This window comes from Oryzias melastigma, unplaced genomic scaffold (genome assembly GCF_002922805.2).
Source record: "Oryzias melastigma strain HK-1 unplaced genomic scaffold, ASM292280v2 sc00160, whole genome shotgun sequence".
NCBI classification, from domain to species: domain Eukaryota; kingdom Metazoa; phylum Chordata; class Actinopteri; order Beloniformes; family Adrianichthyidae; genus Oryzias; species Oryzias melastigma.
In genome coordinates this window covers 45955-58542 of record NW_023416878.1, presented here as the reverse complement: position 1 = coordinate 58542, position 12588 = coordinate 45955, and the positions used below count along the sequence as shown (strand labels likewise).

At 40.3% G+C, this 12588-nt stretch overlaps 1 protein-coding gene across 1 annotated transcript in view; it reads left to right on the top strand.

Annotated features, from left to right (window-relative positions):
- The window catches only part of asap2b (ArfGAP with SH3 domain, ankyrin repeat and PH domain 2b), a gene marked incomplete in the record, with an annotated part of 115929 nt that extends 105082 nt beyond the window's left edge, over nucleotides 1-10847 (top strand). The window contains 8 exon segments of the mRNA XM_024260961.2: nucleotides 1253-1320; nucleotides 1614-1721; nucleotides 1817-2159; nucleotides 2232-2484; nucleotides 2735-2793; nucleotides 10185-10249; nucleotides 10329-10448; nucleotides 10532-10847. Coding sequence (XP_024116729.1) covers nucleotides 1253-1320; nucleotides 1614-1721; nucleotides 1817-2159; nucleotides 2232-2484; nucleotides 2735-2793; nucleotides 10185-10249; nucleotides 10329-10448; nucleotides 10532-10606 — 1091 coding nt within the window.
- Between the last annotated feature and the right edge of the window lie 1741 nt (nucleotides 10848-12588).

The window sequence follows — 12588 nt, the reverse complement described above, 5'->3', positions numbered from 1 at the left end:
AGGCCTGGCTCCAGGGTGGGGCCCCGGTGACGCCAATCCGGGCGACGTAGCGGAATCTTTCGTGTTGTTTCTCATAAAGGGGTTTTGATATAGAGTAAATTGTAAATTGTATATAGAGTAAAACATAATTTGGTTTCAAAAAATATACAGAAGCTATTTACTTTAAGGGTTAGTAAGTATAATTTAAGAGGTCTTTATTGTTTTGAACAGGTTAAAGCTCGAACCAATGCTAAGATGAGATGTGTTTCAGTTCTTGGAGTAAAATTATGGAATCAATTAAGTGATGAATTAAAATTAAGTTCTTCACTTTTGCAGTTTAAAAAAAGTTTAAAACGTAAATGTTTGAATGACTACAACATACATATGTGACTTGTATTTGTAAATTGTTTTTTCTTTCATATTTATTTCTTTTTTGATCAGCATATATTGTTTAGTTTTCTAGGAAAGGCATTGAATAAGCTTAATAAGCTTGTGCCTATTCCTTTTTTTATTAGTTGTTTTTTTTTATTGTATATCGTGTGAATTGTACAAATGGGAACTACACCAATAAACTTGATTGATTGATAAAATAATAATAATAATAATAATAATAAATTATTTGACATCAAATTAATTAAAATGCAACATGTTTTATTTTTTATTATTTTTCACACAGAAAAATATCGATAAGAATACGGATAAGATACTGGATGAATAAGCAATTTTGATAAAATCTTATCAAAAACAAAACAATATCTAAAAAGAACAAAGCTCGCAGCACGCGACATTTCACAACTACTCCATCTGATCGCCACTTCCACTTACTTTCAATTCCACAACACGATTTACAGGCAAAAGGAAGGCTTTGCCATGGGGACCTACTATCAGCCATCATGTGCAGTTTTTTCATCCAAGATCTATGAAACAAAGCAATAAAATCTGCACCAGAGCATTGCCGTCCTACCCGTTGGAAACGCTACGTGGACGACATCTTGATTAACATGAAGAGGAAAAAGACACTTCAACTAACTTTCTGGATATAAACATCACTGATACAACAAACAAGGAAAAATATACAGGCAAAAATATACAGGAAATGTACGCACACCGACCAATATTTGTTGTGGACGTCAGAATACCCCTCAACACAGAAATGATTGGTAACAAGTACCCAATTTGACCATGCACAACTGATAACGAACGTGGAGGATAAAACAGAAAAGAAAAAACACGTTGCTCAAAAGGTGGAGTCTAACTGTGTTTTTTTTCATAGCAAATGAAGCCGGAGAAACTCCTCTGGACATTGCAAAGCGACTGCAGCACTCTTTGTGCGAGGAGTTGGTGAGAATTTCCTGACATTTCCTGCCAACGCTGATAGTAAAAAGTGTTTTTCTGCACAGCTGAATAGTCAAAATAACAAATATTTAGTGTTTGCTGACTTTAAGGGTTGAGAAAACCTCACTGATGATTAGCATGTTATTATGTAAGCAGTTCAGTTCTGCTTATGTTATACTGTTTTGTATTAGAGAACCCTCTCATTGGAGTGAACTACTGGTTCAACTAGAAATAAGAAACATGAGCATTTTTTTCTGGTTTGTGGATTGATCTTTGTGTTTTTCTTTTTTTATTTGCAGCTTACTCAGGTTCAGACAGGAAAATTCAACGTACATGTTCATGTTGAGTATCAGTGGCGCCTACAAAACGAGGAGCTGGATGAGAGTGACGATGAAATGGAAGATAAAGTCAGCCTTCTTCTTCTTCTTTTTACCTTTGTTTCTTCTGGTTTTTTTTTTGTTTTTTTTTTTTGCCTTAGTCTCATTTATGTGTTTATATGCAGCCCATTCCAAGTCGCCGGGACGAGCGTCCCGTTAGCTGCTTTGTGGCCAGTGGTGCCCTTCAGCCCAGCCTGGCAGCCCTGGCTCGAGATGCTGCCTCCATGGTGCGGGACAAACAGAGACCTCCCATCCCCAGCTCAATGATTAGCAATGAAACTTATGGCACTGCCATTGACCTGAGTTTGCCACCACTGGGACCAAGCCCTCCTCCCCTGCCTTACAGAGGTCTGAATAAAGGTGGGGCTGCATCAGGAGTAGCCATCGGTAAACCAGAAGTGGGGAGACAGCGTTCTTTGTCTGACCCCCCCAATGCGCCCACCACAGAGAAGAACTCCTCTGCCCTTGGTGAGTGACATGTTTTTTTGCTGCAGATTTTGGGGACATATTAACTCTGATCCCCTCTGCTCATCTCCACAGTGCTACCAGTTGCCCCGCCTCTCCCAATCAACTCAGGATCAATCTTACTGGAAACAAAAACTCTGTCAGCAAAGAATAATCCCCTCCCCCCAGTTCCCTCCCCGCCAGCAGGACCACCCCCTGTCCCACCAGCTCCTTCACTTCCTCCACCTCCCATACACAAACCACCTCCCCTCCCCCCACATGTACCAAACTACAAAATCAGCAGACCTTTCGGACCACCCGCACCCAAGCCCCCGATGCCCTCCCCTGGGTGAGTACTGAACCAAAGTCTGTAGCAGTATCAATGACCTTCTGTCTGTACAGATGTCTTGATCAGAACTGGTCCTTACTGTCCAAACTTAGTTCTACTAGTCATAAGTGACCACTACTGGTCACAGCAACAACAGACTAAACTGTGTTTGCAATGTGTTGCACTTCACCTTTTGTGGTCTTACAGATTGTTATCTTTTTTTCTGAGTCCTAATTGGACAGTCTTTTTGTTTTAAATGTTTCTTTGGCAGATTAGTGAAGGAGCCTCCCCCGAGACCCCCTGTTAGATCTGGATCCGTGGGAAAATCAGGTAAACACTCTTGCATGTGCATCCACACAAATAAGGAGGTTCACTGTGATGCTTGAGCTAAAACTGCACCCGTTACTTTTAAAAATAAATTAGAGCTGTCAGGCGATTACAATTTTTAATTGCGATTAATCGCATTTCCCGAGTTAACTCACGATTAATCGCAAATTTACATGTGGCCTTTTTTTAAGGAAAAAAAATGTGTGGTTCGTGGAATTTAGTAGTTCTACATTAATTATGAAAACAAGAATGACAAGGTTAATAGTTTTCATAAGAAATACTTTATTTTGTAGCATTGTATTGAGATAAACTTTCTTAACAATAAAAGGCTGTAATATAAAATGCCTAACAAAAGCCCAAGTGCAAGTGAAGGGCATTTTAAATTCTAAACTTCAATCAACATTCAGTAAAATAAAATGAAAAACATCAAAAATGAAATTTCCATAACACTTTCATGTTCATTTTTTGTCAGGACCAAATCTTTTCCTCCTCTGCTGAACTACAGTAATAAATGAAATAGAGATTTATCATTTCCAATTAACTTTTGTTTTTTAAAACATTAAAGACTGAGAAAAGCGGGATACACTGTGGATAGTTTGACAGTCTGTTACTGCTGTCGCGTTCTCTGACTGCAGCTCGATGCAGCGACGTGTCCAGCGGAGCTCAAGCTATGAATATGTCGCCAGACAGAGAGCTATGCCCTGGTTGGATCACGCTTAAACCTCCAGAACATTTAAAACGTCCCCCGGTGCGCTTGCTGTTCGGAACGTCGGGGGTCCACAGCTCTCGGGACGCGGCGCCGGACGCGAGCCGGTACCACCAGACGTGGTACTGGACGCGAACCGGAGCCGGGTTAGGGTGCAGGAGCTCTCCAGGTCCTAGCGCCGGCCGGTTTTAGCTCGCAGCTCGGTGTTTGGAGACCCGCCCGCGCGGTATGGAAAGGCACGTATGAGAAAGTCCGCGATTAATGCGTCAAAAAAATTGTCGGCGTCAAGCACGTGTCAGATTAATGCGTTTTTAACACGACAAATCTGACAGCCCTAAAATAAATATGTTGAAAGCTTCATTAGGTTGGAATGATGGCAGATCCTGGTAAATGATATTGCTTCTTAAAATACTTTTACCCCAAAAGGGAGTAAGTGATATGGAGGATGGAAGCGTTTGTGATTTAAGGCATGCTTTAGTGTCCTCTGTAGTCTACTCCTAAGTTTACACCTTTATTGTCCCAGGAATTTCTCACTCTGCATAAGATGGAAGGATGATGGTGTCACTTCCATGAATGAAATTCATCTATCTGTATTTTAAGATTTACTGCACAGCCTAACTCTAGAATTCCAGTCTTTTCTGCACTTGCTGCAGATGAATGTTGGCGCCGTCTTCATCCTTTGTTTCTGGAAGCCAGAATTTATCCTGGCTTCTTCCACTTTCTTAAAGCCTCGTCTGAGGGAGGGACCATGGAGAACATAAATATTTTGTCCCATGCTGATTTGTTGGTTTATCAACTTAAAAATACATTTTAGATAAAAGAGAAAGTCTATTTTAATTCATTGGTAACACTTGAAAATTAGATTCCTTAGCCAACTATTTATAAAACATTAACAAGCACTGTTAAGGCCTTGATGAGGCATTTGTTATCATTAGTTAATGTCTTACAAATACCTTATGTGTTAATAGGCTGCTTTTAAAGATAGCTGATAGTGTTAATAAGATGCTTTATAAACTTTCTTTGTTAATAAGTAATTGAGTGTTTTGCAGCACCTAATCTAAAGTGTGACCCCTTAATGCTAACTGTTGATGTGTTTTTGCATCAAACCAGTTTGGCTCAAAATCCACCCAAAATATCATCCATATTTCTTCCTCCCTTGTCAATTTACTTTCAATGATTACCTTGAAACCTTTTTCAAGCAGTAGATTCTCATAAGAAGGGTCAGAGATGTAGCACCATCTTATTCCTGTCTACAAAGATCACTTCACGCTGAATAGCCATTTTTGGACATCAGTCTTGAGAAAATTCACCAACCAAAGGTAAGTTGTGGGAAGCTAAAAATATGGGCATGCTTATTAATTACTTTTTTCACAACTATGAAGCCTACTATTAGTATAGAATACTGTAATAGCCTACACAATCATGAAGTTGGTTGTGTAGGGTGCCCATATTGGAAGATAATTGACAATTTGGGTTCGATGTGAAAACACAATTAAAAACGACTAAAACAGCCTCTCAAATACAGTGTTATCAGAACATCTCCAAATCCCTGTCAAATAGAACAGAATACAAGGTTCTTCTTCTTCATCATAGCTCACCTTCTGCAGTCTCACTGATTCTTTAAAGTCCCTCTCTGATGAAAATCATGTTTTTTTTTTACTCTTTAACATCTATGTGTGGCATTTTTCTTAGGAAAGAGAACAGATGTAATAAGAAGTCATTTCGCTTTTGCATTTCTGAGTATTTCTTCTTTTAAATCTCTGTCAATCAAACTGTCACAGAAAATCTCTGTTTGAATTACTGAGCAGTTAATATGTCACGATTGCTCTGCTGCACATGCACAAGCTCCTCATCTGGCCCAGCAAGCGTGCCGAGCTCGGGTTCCGGAGAAGAGAAGAGAATCTTTCCGTTGGCTGCAGTCAAATTAAATCAAATCAACTTTATTTATAAAGCACTTTAACACAGCCAGACTACTACAAAGCGCTGTACATTAAAACACCAAGAACAGTAATAGATAAAATATAAGCATAAAGCAACTAAAAACGGACAGTTAAAACAGATTTAAAACAGAGTAAAAACAAAGTAAAAACAGAATCTCATGGAAAATTAAAAGCTTGGTTGTAATAATGGGTTTTAAGATTAGTTTTAAAAATGGACAGAGACGACGCATCACGAATGTTAAAACGCAGAGCGTTCCAGAGCTTCAGGGCACAGATGGAAAAGGCTCTGTCCCCTCTCCACTTCCTCTTAGCCTTTTGTACCTCCAGGAGAAGCTGATCACAACGGGAAGGAGAGTAGGAAGAGAGAAGCTCTGAGAGGTTAGGCGGGACCAGGCTATTCAAAGATTTAAAAACAACTAAAAGAATCTTAAACTGAACCCTAAAACAATCAGGCAGCCAGTGGAGGGAAGCCAGGATGGGTGTCACGTGTTCTCTCTTTCGTGCTCCAACCAACATACGAGCAGCAGCGTTTTGAACCAGCTGCAACTGTGAAAGAGAGGACTGGCTAACCCTGAATAAAAGAGAATTACAATAATCCAGCCGAGATGTAATAAAAGCATGGATCACTGTCTCAAAGTCCTGCACAGTTCAAAATGGTTTTACTGCAGATAACCGCCTCACATGGAAAAAGCTCTGCTTCACTACAGAAGTGATGTGATGGTCAAGCTTAAAATCACTATCCAGAATAAAACCAAAATAGAAGAATAGAATAGAAGAAAATAGAAGAAACCCAAATTTCTGACAGAGTGTTTAAAATGTGGATCCAGGGGGCCCAGGTCCAGACTGGAAGGGTCACAGTGGTTGCTTGGGCCAATTACCAACACCTCAGTTTTCTTCTCATTAAAACTCAAGAAGCTGCTCTCCAGCCATGTTCGGATTTCGTTTAAACATGACATTAACTGTTTTAGGGAGGAGCCGTTCTTCTTGATTGGGAGGTAGATCTGGCTATCATCAGCATAGAAATGAAAAGACACTCCATGTTTCTGTATGATAGACTCCAGGGGAAGAAGATAGAGGGAAAACAGAAGCGGTCCTAAAATTGAGCCCTGTGGGACACCAAAGGACAGTGGAGCTGTGTCTGAGGTAAATCTAGAAAGATTCACACTCATGGTTCTGGAGCCTTGACAGCAGGATCTCGTGATCTACTGTGTCAAAAGCAGCAGATAGATCCAATAAAACAAGGATCACATGATCTCCCATGTCGGTTACTCTGAGAATGTCATTAAAGACCTTCAGCAGAGCAGATTCTGTACTGTGCAAACTCTTGAAACCTGATTGGAAGACCTCCAACACATTGTGTCTGACCAGGGAAGAATGCAGTTGTGTGTACTGTTTTCTCTAGGAGTTTGGATAAAAAAGGGAGTTTGGACATGGGCCTGAAATGATCTATTACTGTGTTATCGAGGTTTGGTTTCTTAAGCAGGGGCTGAACTATGATGAGTTTAGAATAAAGAGGTGCCACACCAGAAGACAGACTTGTATTGAGCCAGAACTGATGGACTTACACAAATCCTAAATTATGCGCAAATCAAGAATTATGCAACCACAAATCGGAGTGAGTCTATTTTCTCTCCATTAAAGAGCTTCCAGGGGAGAACCTGACGGCTTCATATGGCTAACAACATCTTCGAGACAAGATAGACTCACAGGATCAAACCTATCAAAGACAGCTGTTCTCTAGGGGTGTGCCAAAATATCGATATGGCGATATATCACGATACTTAGTCCTGCGATCGATTCTCGATGGGTTCTGACCAAGTATCGATATTATATTTTCATTTGAAGAGGCTGTTGCGCCGAGCATCTGAGTCGCGGAGCGGAACTGTTGAGTAGATGGGCGCGCTACGTCGGACTTTTAATAGCGATGCACGCGCTCACTCGGGAGAAGCTCCGGTGAGATTCAGGCTCTGTAGCGCGTGTGTGAAGCATGTCTACCTGTCAGCATTTATCATAAATCTGTGGGAGAGGCAGCTGGTAAGAAGTGACTTCATCTGAGCGCTAGAATGTCAGCCATCCTGTACTTCCGGTGCACTGTGGAAACTGGGCGCGTGCTACGCAATTGTTTGTGTGTACTTCAGGTACCATCGTTTTCATGCACTTCAGTGTTTAACCTGCTGGTGTACGGTGTAACTTTGGTAAATTTATAATGTGATGTTTTCAAACAATGTAATTACTTTTTGCCAATGTTATTTTAAAGTAATTCTTAAATAAAAAATGCAGGATTTGATGTTTGAACTTAAATAAAAATGTATTTAAAATAAAGTACTTAAATTCACTGTAAAATTAGGGAGGTTGCCTATTAATTGAAGCACTTAAACATATATTTATTGCCATTATTATGTGTGTTTTAGGAGTTTTACCTATTGACTGCTGACTGACCAAATGGAAAATAGATAGAGATTGGAAAAATAATCTCAAGTGACAGTCTGAGTAAATCAGCCTTCATTTCTGGATGCTCAGACCTTTTCAAATGAGAGAAAAGTGCACAAAAAATTAGGTCATTTTTGAGAGGGGCAGTAAAACATTATATTCATCATCCTTTGGTGTGACGTTCTTTTGGAGGTAGATAGCTGTCACCACTTGCATTATTTAATTTTTTGTTCTGTTGTTTACAACAATTCTGCACTAAGTAGTGTCACTGCTGTTCATCTTTACTATTGATAACATTGGATCTGACAGATAATTCCAATTCAGTTGTTGTCAATGCTTGTCAAAGACATAGTATTACTGATTTCAGCAATGTTGAAGTGTCTATAATTTGTCGCACAAAATAAGAAAAGTTGTTAATCAAGATTGTGTTAAAGCTAAAAAAGATAAATGGGGATATATTTTCCCCAAAAAGCATGTTCTTCTATATAATGCTAGTTATTAGAGAGAATTTTGTACCAATTATCACAGTATTGCGATATTATCAATACCGTGAGCCATGTATCGTGGATCGTATCGTATCGTGAGGTACTCAGTGATTCCCAGCCCTAATCTTCTCAACCTTTCCAATAAAGAATGAGCCGCCGTTCACATTTCTGTGGTCAAATCAGCATCACTGGATTTTTTGTGTGAGTTTCATCCAATACTTACGGTAGCAGGACTGAGAACGCTGGAAAATCTCCACCAGACTCCACGGAGCTTCTTGATGTGACCACGGAAATGTGAATGGCGGCTCATTTGACCGCAGTTGGAAAGGATCGGTGAAAGTTTGGTCTGCGAAGCTCTTACCTTTCTTATCCGAGCTGACATCCAGCATTTACACTATCAAGACAAAAAGCCAAAAAGTCCCCCCCCCCAGAGGATATTTTTCGGACTGAAGTTTCAGATGAGCATAAAAAATAGCTTTTTAAGACATTTAGGTTGTGGGATTTTGGTTAAAAACTTCATAATCATAATTAAAACACTACTGAGAACATAAATAAAAAAAAATGTCATAGGGAGACTGTAAGAGCGATTATGCTGCTGTACAAAAAAGTTTGAGTTTGATGGAAAGAAAGTATTAATTCAATCTGACAGCCTTCCAGACAGCCTGAACGCTTTCTATGCCAGGTTTGATAGGCTGAACACAGCATACAGGACTCTGGTGGATGACGTTCTGGTCTACAGTGAGGAAAAACGACCTCATACTAAACGCAGACAAGATGGTGGAAATAATACTGGACTTCAGGAAAAATCCTCCCCCCCCTGCAGCCTCTACTCATGAGAGGGACTGAAGTGGAGAGGCCAGTCACCCATAATTCCTATGACTGCAAGTCTCTGCTGACCTAAGCTGGACCACCAACACCAAAGCCGTGGTGAAAAAAGCACAGCGAAGGCTTTATTTCCACAGGCTGATCAGGAAGGCAGGACTGCAACAAAGCCCCCTCACTTAGGCCTACAGAGGGCTCATCGAGAGCGTCCTCACCGCAGGGATCACTGTGTGGTACAGAAACACCACACAGGCAGAGAGGAAGGCTCTACGACAAATGATAAAAACGGCAGAGAGCATACCCAGGACAAAACTCCTTCCATGGACTCCATCTACTAGCAGCGCTGCAGAAGAAGAGGAGAGGGAATTCTCAGAGACCCGCTCCACCCGGCTCACATAGCCTGAGACACAGCAGAGCGGACAGCATCATCACCCACAGAACTCGCTTCTTCCCTGCTACAGTCAGACTGATGGCAAAAAACAATTATTGAAAATGTAACCAAAAAAAAAAACTACATCACTAAAAATATATGTGCAATGAGTCTTGCCAAATTGGTCAACGTGCAATATTTCAGACACTCTAAATTGCGCTTTTTGTACTTTTATCACTCTATTTTATACTCTTTGTACTTTTTATTATTCTATTTTTTAAACCTTTTGTACTTTTATTGTTATTTTTTCCGATGAACATATTTCGTAATCTCTACACTATTAAACTTGTACAGAAACTCTATTCTTTAACCCAAACAGTGACTCTTAGAGCTCAGCACAAGAATTCCAATTTGCTTCGATGTACGTTGCTGCATACATGGCAAATAAAAAACCTTGAACCTTGAACCTTGATATGCCATGGTGTACTCTCCTGCTTTATTAAGCTTCTTAGTGCTCTGTACAAGGATAGACTTTGTTCTGCCATTAATATCCTTAACCCCCAGGTTAAGGGAGCTGTAGGCCTCAGAGAACTGCATTGTTGTATTTCCTACTGTAAGATTTTGTCTTGCGTTTTTTGCAGGTATTCAGTCTAAATCCCCACACAGTCCAGCTCCTCCATTACCCAAACCCAGAAAAAACCTCTCTGTGAGTTCTAACCTGTTTAAATTCTGAGTGGCTAGCATTCATCAATATAACCAACAAAATGTTTTGTATTAAAATGCAGCAGCAGAAGCCTAAAAGGGTGAAGGCAATCTACAACTGTTCTGCCGACCAACCGGATGAGCTAACATTTAAGGAGGGGGAGGTAATTGTGGTGGAGGGGGAGGAAGACCACGAGTGGTGGGTGAGTTTGAGCTGCTGCACTGTGAGGATGAAGAGACTTATGGTGTGTGAAACTGTCTGAAGGCCAGTGCCGTTTTGTTTCAGATTGGACATGTGGAAGGAGATCCAGGCAGGCGAGGTGTGTTTCCTGTCACCTTTGTTCACTTCATCTCAGAGTGATTAATCTCTCCACATCCTGGACCAGCAAGGAGACTTACCCACTAAATGTGTAATTAGCATGCCGCCTGCATCCTCACAGCACCTTTGTGCCTTCTTCAGACTAAGAACCTGTGCCTGCTTTCGCTTGACCTGTTTTTTGCAGAGGATAATAAAGTTATGTAGGTCAAATGCCAGCCCCTTCAACAAAGATGTTTAGGATTTAAACTGTACATTAAACCTTGAATAAAAACATGTGCTCTGATCTGCTGTCTTCAGTTCCTTTCGCCATCCTTCATTCAGTAGACATTGTGGGGTCGGATGGAGTTGCCCTTTCTCTAAATGGTGAAGGGGATCACAGAGATATTGAGCTCTATTCAAATTCACATCTAAACCGGGGGTATCAAAAATCCCTGGGTTTGTGGACAGAGGTACTCTACATCTGGCTACAGTTTGTCTCTCAACCCTTGTTCTCTCTAATGGGGTCCAGATGACCCAACCTCCCATGACAAAGGTTGACAAAGGTGGAAAGAATTTCATGTCTGCCACAGACACCAGAGAAAGATAAAAGATCCTTGAAAAAAAAAAGTTCAGTGCCATGTCTTATGGGGTCCAGATAACCCCACTTTTAATGTAAACATGCCTAGGATAGCATAAGAGTTAAACATTGGTTTGGTCTCTATTTGTTGGGGTGTTTGTCCCCTTTGCCTCATTTCTAAGTGGCAGATCGGTAAATTGAATCCTTGGGCACCTAATATACTAGTCCTGTGGGCCTATGTTCCTGCAGTTCCTGTCTGGTTGAGATCATCATCACTGAGATCCAGTAAAACTAGCACTGACATATTTCCACTGTCTGTATTCAAACGTATGTCATTAGTCACTTTGGTCAGAGCCGTTTCAGTGCTGTGGTTCTGTCTGAAGTCGGACTGGAAGACATCATAGCAGTTGTTTTTTATTAGGAATTCATTTAACTGATGGGTCTTTGAAACCTATAACAGCCAGGCCTCACTGGTCATTTTTAATTGAAGAACAAGAGCAAGCAAGCAAACTTTCTTCTAATGAAAACAGCAAACTGAAATCCTAATGAGAGACGTGGAGCTGGTATTTTGACTTTATCTGTGACTCAATGTTGGGCTGTAGCTCACTCACTGATAGTGTTAATATATCTTGCAAGTGTGAGTCTGTGACGGTACCCTGAGTTTGATCTTGTTCAGGTTCATGAGACTAAATGTTTGCTCACAAATGTAGGTGCTGCCAAACAGAGATAGCATTACCTGTGCATTTTTTCTCATCTGTGGGTATCTTTGCAGCAACACATCTGGAAAAAATCCCTCAGGGATAGCAATACAAATTTTCTTTTTAGCTCTGAATTACACTTATTCAAATCCACAAAGCATGAGTCAAACTCTTTATTAAAGTTGCTGAGAAGTTCTCCATATTCCTGCAACCTCCCCACCACCAGAGTCACTTCTTTCATGCTAGGGATGCGTGCAAAGTTTCCTTGAGAAAAAACGTCAAATGAAATTGTGTGCATTATTATCATTATCACTACTCTAAGGCCACATAAACTACAGGGATTAGGACAAAAAAGAAAGCAAAGAAAGAGGTTCCACAAAAACAAACGACACGTTTTCTGTCAAACACAGACCCTCCAGGATTTCCCAGCAGATATTTGTGATTGTTACAGCCTAAAACACCTGATGTTGCAGCAGCTTTTGTGAAAAGTTGCAAGAAAAGTCAACAGAATCTGGCTACAGAGAAAAAAACATGGCGGCCAAAAATTAATAGTCCCTCCCAAAGGGACCTTGTTAAGAAGGAGGAATTTGTATTCAAGACAAAGAAAAGTCGTATTCAAAAGAGACATGCTAAACGTAAAACTGAATGTTGCATTCATATTTTTTCTGCAAAATTGTGCGCAAAATATAAACGTTTGCACTACTTTGTATTTATAAATATGAATTTCTTGTTTTGAAAACAAAATATTATTTATGAATATGTTTCTTTTT